At 48.7% G+C, this 21,749-nt stretch overlaps 1 protein-coding gene across 1 annotated transcript in view; it reads right to left on the minus strand.

Annotated features, from left to right (window-relative positions):
- The window catches only part of NAV2 (neuron navigator 2), a 365,905-nt gene extending 345,667 nt beyond the window's left edge, over positions 1-20,238 (minus strand). Inside the window, exon 1 of the mRNA XM_047776141.1 lies at positions 19,819-20,238. Within this exon, the coding sequence (XP_047632097.1) occupies positions 19,819-19,869 (51 nt within the window). The 5' untranslated portion in view covers positions 19,870-20,238. The remainder of the gene's footprint in view (positions 1-19,818) is intronic.
- Between the last annotated feature and the right edge of the window lie 1,511 nt (positions 20,239-21,749).

Consider the following 21,749-nt stretch of genomic DNA (forward strand, 5'->3'; position numbering starts at 1 on the left):
CTCCAGAGTCTACAGTGGGATGCAAACACACCAGATCTCTTCTTAGGAGCTGGCTCCCAAGTCTGGAAACAACAATGGTGTTGGTATACAGTTGGTGCCAAGTAAAAGTAGCACTAGGCTGTGGCTGATTCCCTCAGCCAGAGACGTATGGCTGCAAAGCTAAAGTAACCCCAGGATGCAGATTCCTAGTTACGAGAGGGGAAGGAGGTGGGTGATTTTCTCTCTAGCCATCCCATAAAAATACTACGGGCGCTTAGGGTCCCCCCACAGCCTGCCATGAGATGGCACAAGAGAAAAGATTGAGAATAAAGCTGAGGAAGTAACTCACCACTAACAGTGCAGGATGAGGCCAAATTCCCTGTGGACCTACCATGGTCATATTTGTCAGAGATCTCACAAAGCACATCCTAAAATATGTTTGATAAGGGAGTCTTCTGGGGAAAGGGTGGTGATATTCATTGTAAACAACCCATCGGCCCACAGGGCCATCCCTGCTACACGGGCAGCCCTGTGTTGGGTCCTTCAGCAGCTATGGCTTGTCCATGAGACTAGGACCACAGAGAGGATGCGAGAAATGCAATTTAAGAAAGAATCCACACAGGAGTTGCCGCTGTGGCTCAGCAGTAACGAATCCGACTAGAATCCATGATGATGTGGGTTCGATCCCTGGCCTCGCTCAGTGGGTTAAGGATCCGGCGTTGCCGTGAGCTGTGGTGTAGGTCACAGATGCAGCTTGGATCTGGCATTGCTGTGGCTGTGGCGTAGGTCAGCAGCTGCAGCTCTGACTCGACCCCTAGCCTAGGAACGTCCATATGTTGTATGTGAGGCCCTAAAAAGAAAAAGAAAAAAAAAGAAAGAGTCCACATGCCCTCTAACCCTTATAACAGCTGTTGGTGTGGGATCCTAACAAGAGCTTCAGGGAGGAAGATGCTGGCTGGCTCAGGTGAGCTGAAAAGGAATCCTCCTTCTAACTCCAAGTACAGATGTTCCTTTTCAGAGGACCCCACCAAGCACTTTGCCCATTAGTTTGATCATCTGTTCATTTGACAAATATTTATTGGCCCCTACCTTTGAACCAGATACCGTGCTAGGTGTCAGGGATTCGAGAGAAAATCAGGTAGACATGTCCCTGAAGTCGTGGAATTTACCTATGAGCTGGGTGAGATGGATGATAATATATTTATGAACAAGACAATTTCTGTGCATGTGGTGTGTTAGGAGGGAAGGAAGGAGAGCGGCAGAGGTAGTGACTGAAGGGGGCACTACTATGACGTGGGAGGTGGGGCACGAAACCTTCTCTGGGGCTACAAGAAGGAAACACCATGTGAAGAGCCAGGTAAGAATATTCCAGGCAAGGCTTTCCCATCATGGCTCAGCGGAAACGGGTCTGACTGGCATCCATGAGGACACAGGTTCGATCCCCGGCCTCGCTCAGTGGGTTAAGGATCCGGCGTTGCTGTGGTGTGGTGTAGGTTGCAGATGCGGCTCGGATCTGGCGTTGCTATGGCTGTGGTGCAGGCCAGCAGCTACAGCTCCGATTGGACCCCTAGCCTGGGAACTTCCATGTGCCACGGGTGCAGCCCTAGAAAAGAAAAGAAAAGAAAAGAAAAGAAAAGAAAAGAAAAGAAAAGAAAAGAAAAGAAAAGAAAAGAAAAGAAAAGAAAAGAAAAGAAGAGAAGAGAAAAGAAAAGAAAAAGAAAAAGAATATTCCAGGCAAGAGAACAGCCAAGACAAAGGCCCGGAGGCGGGAAAGCGTCTAAAATTGTGAGAGGAACAGAAAGGCAACCCCGGTGCCTGCTGTCAAAGAGAAAAGGGTAACATGGGGGCATGTCAGGAGGTAGGTAGGGGCCAGATGATGCAGGACCCCACAAGCCACGACGATGGGGGGAGGCGATTTTATTCAGCACGCAACGGGCAGCCCCAGGAAGGTTTCAACAGGGAGCAACATGATCTAAGTTTTCAAAAGGTCCCTCTGGCCCCTTGTGGAGGATGGACAGAGAGGCAGGGTCAGGGCTGCAAAACCAGGGAGCCTAATGACCTGGTTGCTGGAACAGTCCAGGTGCAAGAGGCTTGGGCCAGGTGATGGTAGCAGAAAGGAAGTAAAGAAAAGCAATTGAAAAAAAACTAGGCACACTTTGGCACTGAATCAAAGCTTCCTGAACGAATAAATTATAACTTGGCTGGAATTTTACCAGATCTGATTGGCTTGTCTAAATTTGACTGTTATAAAAAGTGAAACTGATCATACGCTCAGCCACTAGTTCCTAACTCATAGATGGGCAGCAAACATCTTTGAATTTAACAATCCATCGGTGCTATCTAAAGTACTTAGACAAGCTTGGGGCAGCATCTCGTTCTGTAGTAAAGAAAAATGGTTCGCCCAGAAGCCGGCTATCCGGAGCTCCCTTGTCGGTCTTCCACTGCCTCCTACCTGCCCCCACAGCCGGAGCTCACGCTCCCTTTGCAGTTTCGATGTTAAGAGCCCAAAACCTCCCCAGAAGGAACTGTAACTTCCAAGGAAGAATGTGGTCTGGCATTATGCTTCGGTAAACCCAGAAGGCATGCTGAGATAAGAGTATTACGGGCACCTATTAATGAAGCCGGAAGTCCCGAATACAGAAGAGATGTCCCAAAGGGAGACATAAACCAGAGCCTGCATCCAGGCAGAGGCTGAGTTCCATAGCTGTTGGCAAGTTTGCAGAGAAGGCCTTTGCTTCCCGGCCTCCTCAAAGAGCAATGGAGCGGTGGGTGGGGGTGGGGGGAGTAGCAGGAGGAACAGAGGTTTTCCTCCATCCCTCTGGAAGCCTGATGCACATGCCCGACAGTTCGTTAGGTCATCAGTGGTCCTGGAAAATGGGTCTTGGTTGCAAGGAGCGCTCTCCCTTGCAGCAGACCGTGGTGCTGGGCTTGGCACCAAGAGAGGGGGCTGTGCTTTCTATTATTTAGAACTGAATCCTCCTGGTAGTGAGGGCTCTGACTTCCCAAAAAAATCTTATGGGGGAGAGTGGGGAGGCTAAGGGATCATGAAGTTCACCGGCACAGGACATTCCTAAAGCCTATGACCTGGACCTAAAGAAAAACATAATTTGTTAGGGAAACAGGCAAGAAGGAAGGTTCCTCCTTCAGTTTCTGACTTGAATCACCTCCCCCTACCATCGAGGTATGTAAATTAGCCCTGTGTATGAGGAACAGGCACCCTGGCATGTCCAGGGCAGTCATTTCCTCCTGGGGGCCAGCAGTGGGGCTGCACAGAGATGGCAGAAGAAGGGAAACATCTGCAAAGCATCTCTTAGGGGCCTGGCATCTCTACTCACACATGTCCGCTATATAAGCCCATAAGAAATGGGAAGGAATGACCATCTCCATATCAGGGGGGAGAAAATGAAACCCAGAGCCCTGTCACCAGTTTGATGTAGCAGAGCTGAAGTCTGCATGAGGCAATTCCAAGCCCCCTGTGCTTTCCACACCTATCAGCCACTGCCCTCAGCCCAGCCACGCTCTCCCTGGGGACCGAGTGCCTGCCCTCTGGATGGCTACCGCCTGAAGCTCCAACCCAACCACTCGGCTTGCCCCAGGCTCTTACCTAGTTTAAGAAGGGCCACCAGGCCAAGCTGTTCTCACCAGTGAGTTTCAAGGAACTGACTCTACAGCACCCTAACTCCGCTAGTGTGGGTGTTTGCCAGCAGCAATGGAACGGAGTCTCCCTCGTCTGTAGGTCAGGGTGTGTCTTTGAACAGCTCTCAGACTCAGCGTCTTCCTGCCCAGCTGGGGACCTGCTGCCCATGGGTCTGCGCCTGGGCGGGAAGAGAACCTGGCAGGCTGCAGCAGATTGGTGAATTCGGTGTGCAGGGCTGGGCCAGAGGGCAAGGGGAGGAGTCCAGGATGCAGGTCCTTTGCCTTGCCCTCTTGTCATTTGGCAGCTGGGGAGGTGGTAATGGTTAACCCGGCAGGGAGCTCCGTCCTCCTTGGTGTCCTTGGTGTGACTGATGTCACCCTGCGGGACTCATGTGTAAGCAGGGCCAGGCACAGTTCCCAGCGGCGAGGGGTTAAGGGTACAGACTTTTCAAGCCAGACTGATCTGGGTTCAACAGTGTGGTTTCCCCTCCAACTATGTGACTCAGGGTAAGTTATTATTTTCTGAGACTTAGTTTACTTAGGTATAAAGTGGGGATAATGCCAGCAGGTCTGTCATAGGGCTAGGGTACAAATTAAATAAGATAAGGCGTGTAAGGGCACAGAACAGTGCTTGCCACCTCGAGGACTCAATAAATGTTTGATAAAAAAAATTACAAGTAATGGAATTTCCCTCATGGCTCAGCGGTAACGAACCCAACTAGTATCCATGAAGATGCAGGTTTGATCCCTGGCCCCGTGCTGTGGCTTAAGGATCCGGCCTTGCCATGAGCTGTGGTGTAGGTCGCAGACATGGCTCGGATCCCGTGTTGCTGTGGCTGTGGCATAAGCTGGCAGCTGCAGCTCCAATTCGACCCCTAGCCTGGGAACTTCCATATGCCATAGGTGCGGACCTAAAAAAAAAAAAGTAATATTCCTTTTAAGTCACAGCAGATCCAGCCTTAAGAGTCCTCCCTCCTGGAAACAGAAAGAGAAAGGAATAGCTTAAGCACCAGCCTGGTGGCAGACGCTGTGACCAACTGTCTCCCCAACACAACATTCTCATACCTTTGGAGGCAGTTAAAAAATCTGGCCATTACTCAGCACCTCCTTATAGGCAGGTGCCTCATAGGCATGAACACTGATCTATTCAACATTCCCGTGAGGCCAGAATTATTCATGCAGAGGAGGCATCTGAAGCCCAGGGATGCCAAATAACTTGCCAGAGTCACACAGCCCCAAAGCAGCAGTTAGGATCACAAAATAATAATAAGAGCAACATTTCTAGTTCTCCTTGGTCAGGTATTGTTCTGAGAGCTTTACACATATTAACCCATTTAATCCTTAGTACACCTCAGATGGGGAGATACTATGATGACCCCCACTTTACAGATGAGAATAACTGAGCCCCAGACAGGTTAAACAAGGTCATACAGTGGACAGATGGATTGGAATGGAATTGAGGTAGCTTGGCTCCAGAGGCCTTGCTTTAACTACCATTGCCCTAACTACTTCTTCTTCTTTTTTTTTTTAATCTTTTTGCCATTTCTTGGGCTGCTCCTGTGGCACATGGAGGTTCCCAGGCTACGGGTCGAATCGGAACTGCAGCCGCCGGCCTACACCAGAGCCACAGCAACTCGGGATCCAAGCCAAATCTGCGACATACACCACAGCTCACGGCAACGCCGGATCCTTAACCCACTGAGCAAGGCCAGGGATTGAACCCACAACCTCATGGTTCCTAGTCGGATTCGTTAACCACTGAGCCACAACGGGAACTCCCTAACTACTTCTTAAAAAAAGGAAAAAAATAAAATAAAAGGTATTTGCTCTGCTCACTGCACGATTCTGCCTCTAAGAAATGAAACCTCATGGGTGCTGAGGACATTTTTCTAGCAAGAGACAACTGTATCAGAATCAAAAATACATTGAGATGGAAGTTAGGAGCTGTTAGGCTGCGACCTCAAGCAAATCACTTGCCCTCTCTGGATGTCAGCTGGCCCAAGTACAAAAGGACAGGTTTGCACCAGGACTTTGCACCGAAACCTTACAGCTCTAACAGTGCATGGTTTTCTGGAGCAGACCTTCCTCCCTCCTGAGGAAGACAATAAAGTCCGGGCAACTGTGAGCTGAGCTTGCTGACAGGCCCTTTCCAAGGAAGCCAAACCCATCTAGTGGAAGGAGAGGGCATATGGCCGGGACCATGAGAGTGGCCCGCAAGTGAGCATCTGAGCCTGGGAGATCCTGGGCAATTTGCCAGGCCCTTGGTTTTTCCCCTTTGGCAAAGGCAGAGAAATAACTTGCCTTAGAGGGTTGCTTTGAGGTCATAAAAATGGTCATAAAGCATTTTCCCAGATTCAAAGTTCGGGTTTGCAAAATGCTCTTGAACTCAGCCATGAGAAGAGTAATCAGAGAAGAAGTCGGGACTTTGCAGGATTCCCAGAAAGCAGTCTGAGAATGTAAAGAATCTTCATTACTTCTCCATGCTTCTTACAGCTGAGTCTGGTCCAGAAAGAGGGGAGGGAGGAAGCCCCAGTACTAAATCAAAGCAACTCAGAAGATGTTCCAAACGGCCCTATGCTGTTTAGGATAATTATATGCTATCTGGTTCTCCAGAGGCCTCATCTCCCACCGGACAGCAAATTCTTCAAGGCAATGAGATTTGCTCACCTCTAATCATAACCTGTTGATTAATGGATTCATTTCCAAGATGAGACCCAAGGACACTTCCCTGAACACCAATCTACCTCTCCTCCCTTTTTCTTAAGTGACTTAATTCAATTCAACAAACATGTGCTGAACATCCATGATGGGCCAGGCAATATGCCATCTGTACATTCTAGCTACTTCGAAAAACTGTGTAACAACGATGGCTGAAAATAGCATCAATGTCTTAGGCTTGGAGCCGGTGGGGGGATGGGCGGTGGGGGAGAATCAAATCTTTCCCATAAAGATTTGAGAAGGTCAGAGACTGGTTTTGGAATTTCAACTACTTGCTTAAAGCCTACTTATTTTATCGTTACGCATTCATATAAAATGTATGACATAAATTCTTACTGCATAAGATTGAGTCATTCATCCATTCAACAATTATTCCTTGGGCAGCTACTCTTTGTCAGGCAGTGTGCTAACAGTCCTGAGAGATTCAAAGAAAAAAATTGGTCTATTACTTATTTTATTGGAAGTCTAATTCCAGAGGTCTGCAGTTACCAATTTGAAGCTAGAGAAATGGCATCTCTCTTCCTCAAGGATGATAAGATTAATCCATTCATTTAGTCAGTTCCTATTGGGCATCTATCTTGTGCCTGGTGGTAGAGATATGTTTAAAAGCAGTCAAGCATGATGCTTGCCTTCATGGAGGCCAGCCATCTAATTAAAGAGACAGCCAATTACTAACTGCAATAGATGTGATGAAGGAAAAATAAAAGGGACTGAGATTTGAAGGTGGTACCTTCATAAGAAGGATGAGTCAGGGAAGGTTTAACTGAAGGAGCTTCATTTGGGTTGAGTCTAAAGGATGAGAAAGAGTCAGTCATGTAAAAAGTGCAGAGAAGAGCATCCCAGGTCAAGGGAACCTGACTTGATAAGGGAAAGACTTGATAAGATAAAGATAAAGCAGGATGGTGTGGGAGCCTGGTGAACACCTGAAGGAGGCACAGATGAGAGATGCGGAGGTAGGCAGGGCAGAGGGTGCCGAGTCTTCTAAAAAATGGTAACAAACTAGGATTTTATTTTTTTCGCAAAGGGAAGCCACCCAGATGTACTTGAAGCAAGAGAGTCAAGTGGTGCCATTTTTCTTTTGGCACCACCGGAGAAAAGAGATTCTCTCTATGGAGAATGAGCTGCAAGTGGGCAATAGTGAAACTGTGGGACTAGTTGGGAGATTACTGCAGTTCTCTGAGTGAAAGACGATGGTGTCAATGAGAAAATGAGATGGGGTCAGATTTTATTTTATTTTATTTTATTTTTGTCTTTTTGCCATTTCTCCGGCCGCTCTCGCGGCATGTGGAGGTTCCCAGGCTAGGGGTCCAATCGGAGCTGTAGCTACCGGCCTACACCAGAGCCACAGCAATGTGGGATCCAAGCCGCGTCTGCAACCTACACCACAGCTCACAGCAACGCTGGATCCTTAACCCACTGAGCAAGGGCAGGGACCGAACCCGCAACCTCATGGTTCCTAGTCAGATTCGTTAACCACTGCGCCACGATGAGATTTTTTTTTTGGGGGGGGGGGGTCAGATTTTAGATCTGTTGGTGAGGTTCCAGCATAAGTGATGGCTGATGGAACGAAAGTGTGTAGGAAAGGAGGACTCCAGGACAACTCCTCAGTGGCTTGAGCCTCTGGTAAATGGAGAACCATTTACAGTGGCGATTTTTGCTCCCCGGGGCACATCTAGAAATGTACGGAGACATTTTTGATGGTCACAACGGGGGAATCGCTACTACATATTCCGCCATAGGTAGACACCAGGGATGCTGCTATAAATTAAAGTTAAATCATTATCTGGCCCTACGTGTCAATAGTGCTGAGGTGGAGGAAGCCTGACTTTCAGAAGAGGGACGAAGGGAGGGGCTACTTAGTGCCACATCTGCAACATATTAAATTAGAACTACTCCTGTTAAATTGTCCTTGGAACCACACAGCTTAGAAGAAAGTAAAAAGTGGGACTGGCAAGCCGGCTCCTTGGAGGAAGAGGGACTGTGAGTCTTCTCTCGCTGCACTCAAAAAACCCAGTAGCCCTACCCATGATCGTTTCTGCTGCTGGCTAAATTATGACAGAAATTTCACCACATCAGGAAAGCAGGAGTCCCTTTAGACTTGCCACGCACCCTGTTTGCAATCCTTCCCTTCTCCCACCCCCAAATATTTCCTCTTCTGAAAACCCAGTGCCAAGGCTTCATTTTCAAGGCTTCCCTAGGCACCTGTCCTGGCTGGGTCTGAGTTCTGGCGAGTCTGACTTTTCTGGCACCTGCTGTGAGCTGGCACCTCTCCAGGTATGCCATCTGGAACCACATTCCTATCTCCTTAAGATTTTTGCCATCCCTCGGAGGAAGGGATTCCACCAATCTTCCAGACAGGGAAACTGAGGCTCAGACAAGTAACCTGCCCCAGACCGCAGTGATGTGGACCAAATTCTTGCTGTTTCCTAAATCAATGCGCCACACAGGCTGCCTTCCTTTGATCTCCTACAGCACTTGACCTAGAGCCTCTGGATGATGACTAGGTCCTGCTTTAGGCCACAGCTCTCGGGCACCCTGTTCTCCTGTGTCTGCAAGTGGCTGGCCCGCAGCTTGTGTGCCATCATTTGTAAAAGCGTGTCCCCCCTGTGTTAACCTGGCCTTTCTGGCTGGTCTGTTAAGAACCTGACGGCAGGGAAACATGCTGGGGAGGAACAGAAATGCTCTGCTTTTCCCTCTTTTCCAAGATCCCACTGGATCCCCCAGAAAAAGAAGCACCAGCTGTATCTCTGGCCTCCACCTCTACATGCAATGGAGATGCTGGTTGAATCTGACCTGGGAGAGACCCGCGCACATACGGGGTAGGTGGGGTAATTGGGTTTAGAGGCAGGACTCAGGCTCCACGCAGTCTCTTTTCTTCCTGAGGTACAGGGGCCCCTGACCCTCTTTCTCTCTGTTTAGTGTCTCCACCTGGGAGTCCCTTGGGTCAACCCTGTGGCCAATTCAAGGGAGACAAGGCAGGAAGCCTTCCCGTGGACCCAGGGCCTATGTCATGTTCTTCACAATTTATCAGACGTCTTGGATTTGGGGAGGTAAAAGAGTCACAGCAAGAAGGCGCTAACCCAGGTTAACAAAGGCCACCTGTCTTTGTCCCTAGGGAGGGAGGCAGGATGAGGGCACAGCCTTGATTTATGTTGCATTGCATCCCCCTTGCATAATCTGGGCCAAGGTTTAGATAAGAATTCAATAAAACGTGAAAAATGATACACATAACCTCCAACATGGCGCTACCAAACCAATCCATCATGTGTCATTCCCCCTCCTCTCCAACCTGCTCCTCCTCCTGATTTCACTCAGTGACAGTGCGATAGGCCAGCTTTCCCAGGACAAGAGCCTCAAAAGTTGTTAAACTCTGTTCTGACAATCAGCTGGCCAGCCCTGTCACTCTCACCCCAAACAGCACTCCTACCCCCAAACTGCCTTTCCCAGGCCACTGCCTGAGCTTCTGCTTACTCTATAGAGAGAAGCCCATCAAATCATAAACCTGGAGTTCCCACTGTGGTGCAACAGGATCAGCGTGTTTCTGTAGCACCAGGATGCAGGTTCAAACCAGGACCTGGGGCAGTAAAGGGTCTGGCATTGCTGCCCCCGCAGTGTAGGTCACAAATACGGCGAGGATCGGATCCCTGGCCTGAGGGCTCCATATGCCACAGGGCAACCAAAAATGAAAAAAAATAAAAATTTTATAAATAAATACATTAAAAAAAAAAACAAACCAAAACCATAAACCCTGGGAGGAAAGCCATGACACTGTCATCACCTTTGCCCTCCCCAGAAGCAAACACAGCACCTAGGGCACACAGAATGTTCACAACCTGGAGTGAGTGTAAGGCCATCCTTCCCCTGGACAGTCTTGGGCCAGGGAATTTCAAAGTAGGACGGGAATTACAGTCTGCAGCTTTTCTTCTTGCAAAGGTGACACCAAGTATCAGAATCAAAAGGTCCTCATCAGACCCCCCTCTTCTGCCCCCAGAGCACAGTGACACCCTACAGACAGTACAAGATGAAGGAACCCCACCTGCAGAGAGCTGAGCCCCAGGTACCCATCAACTCCCAGCCCGGAACATACAGGAAAACCCTGAGGTAACTAGACCTCCTTGAGAACTTGAATCCCCATAGAAAGGGGCTGATGATTTGCTCCAGGCCTCAGTCCAGAACCCCACTCTCCAACAAGGGCAGGTCAAGGTCTTATCTTTTGTGCCCTTGTATAAGGAGGATAGAGGGGAAGGAAGGGGAGATGGGGAAATGACCTTCCCTGGGGAAGCGTAAGGCAGAGCTCCCCATCCACACCCCTCATATCCCCCAGGCCAACATGCCTGGGGAGCCACCGGGAGCCATGGTGTCAGAAGACTCCTCAAACATGGCTGCTGTCTTGGTCAGAACCCCAAAACATTCAACCGACATTGAACTTGGAGTGGACCTCTCCTAGGAGGACACCAAACTGCAGCCTGGACCAAGACTGATTGGGAACCCCAAGAGAGAACCCAGGAACCCCTGCCAGCTACCGCTCAGACTCACTCCAGTTAGTTCACTAACCTTACTGCAAACAATCTGACATCTGATGTGATTCAACACTGCATTACGATGAAAAATCAAATGGTGACTTGATAGGTGCTCCATTAAATGAACATGTATGTGTGCCAGGTAATGTAGGGTTCTGAGGAAGGCAGAGATGTAGAGTCAGCTGCAGGCGTCTAGCAGGCATGTGCAGAGTCCAGGCAAGCCAACAGGCCAACAGCAAGATTGGGTGGTGGGGGGAGCACAGGAAAGGGTATTCTTTATCCACAGGGGCTACTACTCTGGAAATATAATCAGCAGGACTTAGCAGCTGAAACATCTTGGAACTATACCATATACAGCCTTGAAACGCCAATTGTCTCCTTGAAGTCTGCAGTCTGTACATAAATTTCCATGTTCTTATAATACAGAACTCTTCCAAGAACTAAGTCAATGGATAATGCACCAAATTCCATCTGATTACATATATGCTTTTTCTTTTTTGTTGCTGTTGCTGTTTTTGTTTGTTTTGCTTTTTAGAGCCATACCCGTGGCTTATGGAAGTTCCCAGGCTAGGGGTCGAATTGGACCTGCTGCTGCTGGCCTACCCCACAGCCACAGCAACACCAGATCTGAGCAGCATCTGTGACCTATGCTCCAGCTCACGGCAATGCCAGATCCTTAACCCACTGAGCAAGGCCAGGGATCGAACCTGTATCCTCATGGATACTAAATGGGTTCTAAACCCGCTGAGCCACACTGGGAACTCCCCATGCTTTTTCTTTTTTGACTACTTTGCTGTCTGAGAATTCTTCTCCTCCTTCCCTGGGGTAAGGTAGGCGTGCAACCCACCCTTTACTGGGTGATAAGCAGCTTAAGGCAGAGGGCAGAGGGCATGCATGTCTTCAGGAAATAAAAACACAAACCTAGCTATCCTCAAGTTGTCCTCGGTCAGAAATCTATGTATTCAAATAAGGACCCCTGTAAACCAAAATATTGTTCAATCTGGACTAGTATCTCACCAGAGAGGCAGTGAGACAACTTCTGAGGACTGAAAACTGCCATGTCTATAGCTCCCACTCCTCCCCATACAGCAGCCAGATGTTCCTTTGGGGAGAGAACATTTACTACTGCAGGGAGCGCTTAAAACAAAATGAACCGATGCAATAAACTCAGTTCGTTTCATTTCAAAACATGAACTCATTCCTATCTCAGGAAATATCGCCTTACTCTTTAGCTTCAATGTTAGCCCCAGTCTAGGAGCCATTCAACAATGAGAAAGTAATACACTTTAGTTGGCTTCTCCTGGGTCAAGTTTCACCAAAACAAGTTTTGTACAAAGATTAACCAAGTACCAGGTAAGGGGATATGGCAGGGTTACGTCATCTGCAGCCCATTTCCAAAGAAATGTGGCTTTTCCAGGTGGATTTCTGCATGCTCCCTTTTCCCTTTAGAATCTTTGTTGTACCAGTTGGCGTGATGGGTAATGGCAGACGCACAACACGGGTCAGGCCAGGAGGCCTTGGGCAGGTCATTACATCTCTCTGGGTCCCTGCTTCCACTACTATGAAGTGGGCTGTTGGGGGCCATGACTCACAGGACCCCTTCCTGAACTAACATCCCAAGATTGTTAGTCCTGGACCCTACTGTCCAACGCTTCCTGTGGCTGCCACTCCAGCACTAAGTCCTCTGATCGGCCCTTGAGTCCAGCATCCAGACACTGGGTGCTTCTCACATTCCCTGTGTAGGAATGGAGGCAACTACCTGGCAGGTTATGTCAGCTCATCTCCCAAGCCCACTGCTCAGCTAAATTTCCAACCTTAGCACCCTCCCACCTTGCATCTCCTCAACCCCTTCTCAGGCCCAGTGAGAGATACAAAAAAGACCATCTGTGCCCTTGATCTGTGATGATAATGGTGATGGATTTTTATTGACGGCTTAGGAGGTGTCAGGTCCTGTCCAATACTTTACTTGCATGGTCTCAGTTAATACTCACAAAATCCCTTTTAGGTCTCCTTAACATATGAGGGAACTGAAGGGCAAAAAGATTAAACCATTTGGCCAAGATCTCTAGAAGGTGGCAGAACCCAGAGTTTAAACTAGGCCTATCTGACAGGATACAATGTTTTAGCCAATCTTGATACTTGGAGTAACCAAGTATAAGCAGGACAGCATCTCACTTTGCCCAGGACAGGACTGATTTACACCTGTATCCCTTTGCGCTTATTCGTAGCTCCCCCTTTCACTCTCAAAAATGTCCTGGCTTGGATAACAAATACACCCACTTATAATCAATCACCCACTTATAATGCCTCCCTGAGCAGTGACAATAATGACAATAATTACTATTACACACCATGTCACATTTGCAGTAGAGCCCTGCTTAACCACTCTACCTTAAAGAAAGACCCCTCCCAGCCTCCCTATCCTTCTTATTTGCTTTATTTTTATCCTTCTTTGCTGTATTTTTCTCCATAGCATTCATCAACATAAAATATATATTTTTTGCTTATCATCTCTTTCCTCCGCTAAAATATAAATTCTGTGCAGGCAAAAATGGCTTTTTGTTTACTACCGCATCCCCGTTTATAGTAGATGTTTCATAAATATTTGTTGAATGAATGAATGAATGAATACATCATCATCATCATTAAAGCAATAGCTAACATGTACTGAACATTTACTATGTGCTAGGTGTTGCTCAAAATACATCAATTTCAGGAGTTCCCTGGTGGTCTAGTAGATAGGATTCAGCACTTTCACCACTGCAGCCCGGGGTTCAATCCCTGGTCTGGGAACTGAGATCCCACATCAAGTCACTGCATACCACAGCCAAAAAAAAAAAACTATAGATTTCATCAAACAACTCCAAGTTTGAAACAGTTATCCTCACCTATTACAGATGAAAAAATGGAGTCCCAGAGAGAAGAAGTAATATTCTCCAGATGCACACACACACCATTGGTGACCAAGCTGGGAGGGAACTGAGGCTGACCATCTATACCTCCATCACCAGTCTAAGTCTGGCAGCAGAGACACAGCATACACGCAAGCAGCAAAGGGATTCAGGGCAGTAGGGGGTCAAAGGCAGGCGAGCACCATTGCCTATCAGCAATCCCCAGAGGGTGTGTGGTCAGACAGGGTTTCTTAGATGAAAGGAGTCTTGATTTGAGCTTTGGAAGACGGACTAGTACATGGACAGATGGAAGACGCATTTAGTTCCAGGGAGCGGTAAAAGCGGAACATCACAGGGCTGACTATGCTGATGAAAACAAACAGCTTCTTTCTGGGAGCCCTGCAGAGTAAGATGTAAAACACTGCTGTCACTGAGAGGTCCCTGAATGCCATGGAGGAGTCAAGCTTCATCTACCAGTAAGCAGGATCCCACTGAAGGTTTGCTACCAGGAATGACTTAGTGGGCAGTCTGGATTCCTAAAACTTCACCTTGGTGACAAGGCCAGAGAAACTGGGAGGAGCTACAGCTGTGGGCCAAGACTCCTCCTGGACCCTCTTCAGATATACATCCTCTTAAGCCCAGGGCACATACTTGAGCTGGTAAATCCCTGTTTAAAGCGCCCTCCTGCCCACAGATGTGTTTGTGTTTTGGGTCCTACCACATTCTGATGCGACAAAGATAATGCATAGTGCGAGCCCCAACCCTCATCCCACCCCACAGGGTTCTGAAGGGCTGTAATTAGTACCTGGCCCATCCTCTCCCACCCTCCAGTCATCCCATGTATCTCCATCACATCATCTTACTCTATTTAAACAGTATGTGTCAACGCATTCTAACCCCTCACCTCTTTTCACAGCCTCTCCATCTCCATGGCTGCTGCTCCTGTAACAGCAGAGCCAGCGTATCTGCGACCTCTGAGTCAAAACAACAACTCTTGGGAAGAGTCCCTCTGTCACCCAGCCAGGAGCCCTAGGCTCGTGGCTGGATGGATGATGGAAGTCTAGTCCACACTATGCTGGAGAGCCTAGACACCCTGAAGGAAAGCTTAGCCATGGGCCTTCTGGGTGATTGGCATTTTATGGCAGAAACCAGAAACAAAACCAAAAAGTACACACACACACACACACACACACACATACATATCTTTCTTTTGGCTGGCTCCACACAAAAACAATTGCATAAGTAATGCGAGCACTGTTGGGTCACCGGAGGGACCAATTATAAATCTCTACATCCATATCAATTCAAAAATGAAAGAAAATGTGTTACCTTAAAAGGTCATCCCAAGAAAGTCACTAATTTCAAGGTTTTTCTTTCCTTTTCTCCTTTAGTTCCCCAGTAATTAACCAGAGTACTAAAGTTTAGTTTAGTTTACCAGTAATTAACCAAAGTCAAAACCTTCTTTATATGCTTTAGTTTCCCATTAATTAACAGGAGTCAAAACCTTCTTTACATGCTTTGGTTTTGATTCTGAAAAGTGTGTATCAAGGTTATGATGCCTCATTACCCACAGCAGAACTGCATCCAGTAACATTCCTGGATGTTTCAACTTAGTTTCTCCAGGAAAGGACAGAATTTCTTGCTCTGGAGATTTTTTGGAATTAACAGAAAATGGACAAGATGATTTCAGTACCTGGGAAATGGTAAAATCTATGCCAGTTACAATTAGTAGCAAGCAGGAGACAGTTCAAGAAGTTTTTAAGAGTTGAAATTACTGGTATTTTCTAGCGGAAGAAGGCAACATCTTCTTTATCTAGAAAAAATTTGAAGCTTATCCAGAAAAAACAAAAGTTGTTATGACAAGAATCAGTCTGTGCACGGAAAGACAAATAAGAACTAAAGCACATTTTAAGCACAGAACCTGGTAACTCATGGGTTCTGCAGTGTCCACAGCATCCTTGCCTACGGGAGGGAGCATGACAATAGCAGAAAGGCTGACGGGGTCCTTTAACCCACTGACCTCTTTTAATCTTCTTGTTAGCCTGGCTGTGGGCAGACCCAGGGGGCCTGTGACCAATGCCTCTCTAGGGGAAGGTCAAAGGTCAGAGGCACATTCCCTCTGCATCATTATTCCCAATTATTCTTCATTCAGAGCCACTTTCTCCCTCATTTTTGAGGAAAGGCCCCCTAAGTGTTTTCCAGGACACTGAAGGGCGATGACCCAACCCCGCCCTACTCACTCTGCTTCCTTCCCACCTCGCTCAGGGCACCTCTCTGACCAAAGAGGACAATAGAGGGTAGCAACTCACAGAGAGGCCCCTCCCAGGGAGAAATACCAGCAGTGAGCACAGGCCGGTACCCAGCACCCTCACACACACCTAGCTCAGCAGAAGGCCAGGGTGCTCTCTAGGACACATGCAGTTTCCTGATAGAGCGACTCAAGGCACAGCCTTGGTCACCAGACAAAGCACAGGGTCTACAAATACTAACCCTGGAATCTTTGGCAGGTCACTTACCTCTCTGAGCTTTCATTTTCTCATCTGAATAATGAGAATAACATCAGTTTCTCTTACACAGGGTTATGACAAGATGTGGCAAGGATGAGATGAAATAAAGCTCAAAATAAAGAATCAATGCATGTTAGCTCTTAATATGATTAACAATTATATTATATGATAAGGTTTGCAGTATTATTTTCTGTACGTCCTTGATAATGAATGTAATGTATGGTCATTGCACAGAATTTGAAATATAAGGAAAAGCAGAGACCAAAAAAAAAAAAAAAAAAAACCTGATAATCTCCCCCAGAGCTGAGCACTTGACAGTGGGAACATTTCTGCTGAGTGTTTTCTCTGTGTGCAGAGACATGTACACGCTACTGGACCATCTTGTTGTCACAGGAGCAACCACCTGCTGCTTGTCAACTCATTGCTGGACCCCGAGCTCAAAGCGTGATGCATGCACACTTTTTTCTAATTCGCGCAGTAACTCTGTGAGGCACGGTGGTACCTATTTACAGATGAGGCTAGAAGAGGCTATACACCCAGGTGTCGGGGCTAGCCATTCCTGAGCAGAGGTGTGACAGCGCTCTCTTCAGCTGGAGCACCAACCTCTCTGCCCGAGGACAGGATGCAAGGGTGGCCTCCACCCCCCCCCCACTTTTCTGCTCCCCATGCTTTGGCTCTGCCACTTCTCAAAGGACACTGGCAGCTCCAGAAGTGGCCTCATTTTCTTCTCTTTGCTCTGCCCAAGCTGAAAGACTCTGAAAGGAGGGAATGGAGACAGGGGGTGATAAGGATGTCAGAACAACCCACATCAAGCTCTCGGGCCGTGCCCTATGCTTACCCCCTCCTGGTGGGTGCTTTTGGCCTGAGCAGACACTGCCTCTCACTTTTATCAAAGGCCCCATGACCCTGTCAGATGGGATTTGGACAGAGGAGGATTTATCAGCTACTGCCTTCTACCCTAGGTGGTCAGGTGCCTTTCTGACATCCCCCTGCAGAGATAATACATAAAGATGCAAGCTTTGCCTCTAATTACTCTTGGCCTTATTTTGATCCAATTAACCTTAAAATAGAACATGAAGTAAAACCTTTGGTTCCACTGTTCAATCAGAACGGTGCATTTTCAAGCTGTGGGTTGAATGACTTGATGTGTATGGAACTGCATCAGTGATAAAAGTTCAGGCACCCACCTCTGACCCCAGGCCCCCTTCTGGGGTGGTTATTCACACACAATTGACTTTCAAGATGTTCCCAGAGAGTTCCTTCCTACTGAGGGCCACTAATGACTCAAAGGTAAGAAAGGTTTCTTTTCCCCAAGCTCATTAGGAGAAAAGACCATTCACCTAACGGCACCATGGGAGCAGGATATTTACCTCCGAAGAAAATAATAATAATCACAACCGATGTGTCCCTTTTTAGCAACCTGTATTTCAGATTCACTGAGGAATCCTATTTCTATATTCTCATTTCACCTTTTCACAGCCTGGGAAAGAGCTATAAAGCCCTCTTTTACAGAAGAGGAAGATGGACTCAAGATTATAAGTGGCAAGGCTGGAGTTCAAACTGAGAATCACCCGAGAGCAGAACCTTTCACCGCAGTGTGGCCTCCCAGCATGAGAGAGCTCTGTGCAGAGGAAACACACAACAAACTGGTAAATTAATCAGCAAATGATGAAACAAAAAAGCAAACTAATGAGGTGTCAGCGGATGACGTGTCCCTGGTTTCTAGGAGTCTGCAGAAAAGCTGAGGCCTGTCCTTGAGAGCAGCAGAGGCTTTCTGAATTTCAAGAAGCAGGCGTGGGCTTTTCCTGCCTGGGACAGTAGCTGCTGCCTCTCCCAGAGCTTTTAGATTGTCTGAGCACCCCCAGCCCCTCCCCCGCCTGGCACAGGGGCACTCTGGTGGACCACGACTACCTTGGGTGGTCCTCACAGTTAATTTGAAAAGTGAGCTTCCAGTCTAGAAGACCTAGACAGACCCAATAAAGGATGACCTTTGACCCACATTAGGGAAGCTCCCTCCATAGGCGAAAGGGGCAGCTACAGTGGAGCAGTAAGGGCATCCCAGTCCTTACCACAGCCACCTGCCACCAAGCTCCAGAAACCATCCCCTGGAATGCTCCACATTTTTCCTGCCTGGAAAATCACTCTTTTTTTTTTTCTTAAGAGCATTTAGGTTTGGCAGCCCGATGCTACCCAGCCCAGATCGGGACCCAGCCTTCCCATGCTGTATCTTAGAGCGGCATCACAGGTGTAGCTTGGAGAGGAAACGTGTGAAACTCTGGGCTCTCCCACAACAGTCTGTCTGGTCGGCGAAAGATTCCAGGAAAGGATTAGGAAACTGGAGTCCTGACATAGTGCAGCAAAGGTGCATAACCGTCTGCTAATGTTACAGCACATTAAACGAAGCTGTAAAATAGTAGCTTAAAGTTAGACAGGCCAAACATAACACAAGAAGTATGAAAAGCAAGGTGCCGTTTTTCCAACAAGTAAGTTCATTCTATGAAGAACCAGCTTAGGTTGATTTAGCATCTTGGTATCCAATGCAGCTTGCTATGCCCTTTTTTTTTTTTTTTTTTTGATAGCATCTTTAAAGAGTTCACCTCAATAAATATTAACTCCAGTTTACTAATAATACCTATTCCTTATTGAGTCCTTATTTGGAGTCAGGAAATCTACAAATATAATTTCTCATCCTCAGGCCAGCTCTACAAGGTGAAAATTTGCCCCATTTCACAGGGGAGAAAACTGACCTCCAAGGGGTTGACTTCAATGGGAAATTAAGGTCCACACCAGCTGAAACCATCAGATAAAAAACAAACCACAAAAGCAAAACTCAGCCTTCCGTTCACATCTTCTTCTTGGGATGGAGAAACAATTCAGGATTCCTGGGGCAGAGACGAAAACGTCCGCGCTCTCCTCAGCTGTCCCAGGAGTGATGGGCGGTTATTTTTGAAATCGGAGGAGGGAAAAAGTACCTGCAGCGTAAATGGCTCCTACAAGCTTGAAAGAAAACTAAGGCATTGTGAGAGGCGGGAGAAGAGGTCGCAGTGCATATTCAAGCTGGGCTCACGTTTGTTTTGCCCAAACAAGCCAAGCCGAGATAGAGATCCACACTCGCGCGTGCATTCCAAACTATCAAAACGCAAAGGGGGCGGAATGAGGAGAGGGGGGACAGACCACGCTGACCCGGGACCCACACTGAGAGAGCTCATCTATGCGAAGGAGACAATCTCCAGCGTCTGCAACCCTAGAGAGCCTCGGGAATCCGTAGGTGGAAGGGTCTGGGAGATAACACAGCCCATCCCACTCGCCTTCAATCGCTCGCACACACATAGGCACATCGACTGTCCTGGTTTAAAAAAAAAAAAAAAAACCCACGAAAAACAAACAAACAAACAAAACCCCTGAAATCTATTTGCAAAACAATAAGGGAAATACCAAGAATGGAACGCATTTCAGGGGCTTTCCGTCAAGGGAGACAATTCCTAATGGGGAAGGGGGGGGTGGGGTGGGGAGAAGAATAAAAAGTAGAGCAGTGCCCCGGGAGTGAGGGCTGCAATCCACGCTTACCAGCTTCATGGTGGTGTTATTCTGGTCCCAGCGCCACAGCATCACGCTCATCTTACTTCAGGGCGAGGAAGGAAGGGGAAGAGGAAAAGGGGAAAAAAAGGGAGGGGGGAGGGCGCCGAAGCACCTGCCCGCGCGCCGGGCAGGTTGCGCCGTCCTGCCCGGAGACGTCCTCTCCGCCCCCGGCCCCTCCGGGCATCCCCGGCGCCCGCGGCCGCCTCGCCCCCGCCTGGGGCAGCTGCCGCGTGCGGGGACCCTCCCCGGGAGCCCGAAGCTCCGCGCTGCCCGGCTCTCGTGCCTCCCTCACTCGCTCCCCGCCGGCTTCCCCGCCTCCGCCAAATCAAACAACTCCCCCTGCGTCCGAGCGCCCGCGCCTCGCAGCGCGGGGGCCGCTGGGGCCTCGGCGGCGGAGGGGGGTCGGGGCCGACGGGTTCCCCGCCTCCTCTCCAGACCGCGGGCCGCCCCGCTTGGCCCTGGGCGCATTCACCGGCCCGCTCCCCACGGCGCGGACGGGGGCAGGGGTGGGGGTGTCATGGGGGGAGGGGCCGAGGTGGTTGGAGGCGGGAGGTACTTAACTCTTTTAGGGAGGGCGTGGGTAGGTGGGGAAACCTTAAGCAGAAACCTGGAAGGTCTGATGGGGCGGAGGGACTACCGGGCGCCATCAGCTCGCTCCCTGGTCCTCGCGGGTCCTGATCCCAGACACGGCCCGCGCGCCTCCCCACGTGTGCTCAGCTCCGCCTGCATTTTACTTCTATACCAAACTCACCCAAGTTGTCTGACAGTGGCCGCTCCACCCCTGGAGCACCTGGAATTGTGACTGCGAGGTGGATGCACCTCCGTTCCCTGCACGCCCCCACCCCCAACCCCGCCACCCCGCCCCACACACCCGGTCCCAGCCAGCTCGCCACACGCCGCTCCCTGGGCAACATTTATTTCCTGCTACGTGAAGCACGGGGCTCAAGTGTTTTCAAACACACCTGGCTGCTGCTGCCAACCAAAGGACGTCCGTGGTCCTCGTGGTTGGGAACGAGGAGGGGGCAGGCGACAGGGGGACAGGGAAAGAGGCTATGTGACCTTTGTTTTCTCTTCTGCCTCCCTTGCCTGCCACAGGCTCTTTCTAGGGACCTGTCCCCTCCACCCTGTGCCTTCCTCCCAGACTTTGCCAGGCTTCCTCACCTTCCTGCCCAACTCTTGGCCTGGGTCCAGCATCCTCTAATCTGGCAGGGACCCTCCAGGGCTCCCCAGCAATTTTCAGTATCCTGAAAAGACTCAGGAATTCTTCAGTTCCCCCACCGCAAGATGGCACTTGCCACCCAGACGTTGGAGTGATGTCTGATTCCAGCTGCACTGACATCTTAGGAGGGAAATCCTGACTCTCCTTTGCTGATAGAGAGGCATGATGAGGATTCATGCAGTTGCCTTATTACACATTTCAGTAGTCAAAACTGTCCAAAATGAAAGGAAGGGGAAAAAATGGGTCCTAATCTTTTAAAAGTGGTCTTTAAACCATGCCAATTGGATCAAAATGTTACCCTACCTAACTAAAGCTTCCAGGATTTGGGATCCCAGCTCTTTCTCTATGGTCTACAACTTCATCTCCTGCCCTCTCCCTCTGCCTTCTGTGCTCCAGTGACAGTGGCCTTCTTTCTCTTTCTCAAATACATAGAAATGCTTCCCACCTCAGGACCTTTGCACCTGACAGTCCCTCTCCCTAGACCTGCCCGTGGTCTCACTTCCACGTCACTTTCTCAGAGAGACTTGATTTTTCATAGAGTGACCTTCTCCTTCTCCTACTTGTCTGTGCCATTATTGTCATCTTTTCTTCCTTGTTCTCACTGTGTGAACTTAGCTAATTGTATTCTTATTTATTTTCTGCCTCATCCCATTGGGCTAGAAACTCCAGCAAAGCACAGACATGTCTATTTCGTTCCCCA

Source organism: Phacochoerus africanus, chromosome 4 (assembly GCF_016906955.1).
Source record: "Phacochoerus africanus isolate WHEZ1 chromosome 4, ROS_Pafr_v1, whole genome shotgun sequence".
In the NCBI taxonomy this organism is placed as follows: Eukaryota; Metazoa; Chordata; class Mammalia; order Artiodactyla; family Suidae; genus Phacochoerus; species Phacochoerus africanus.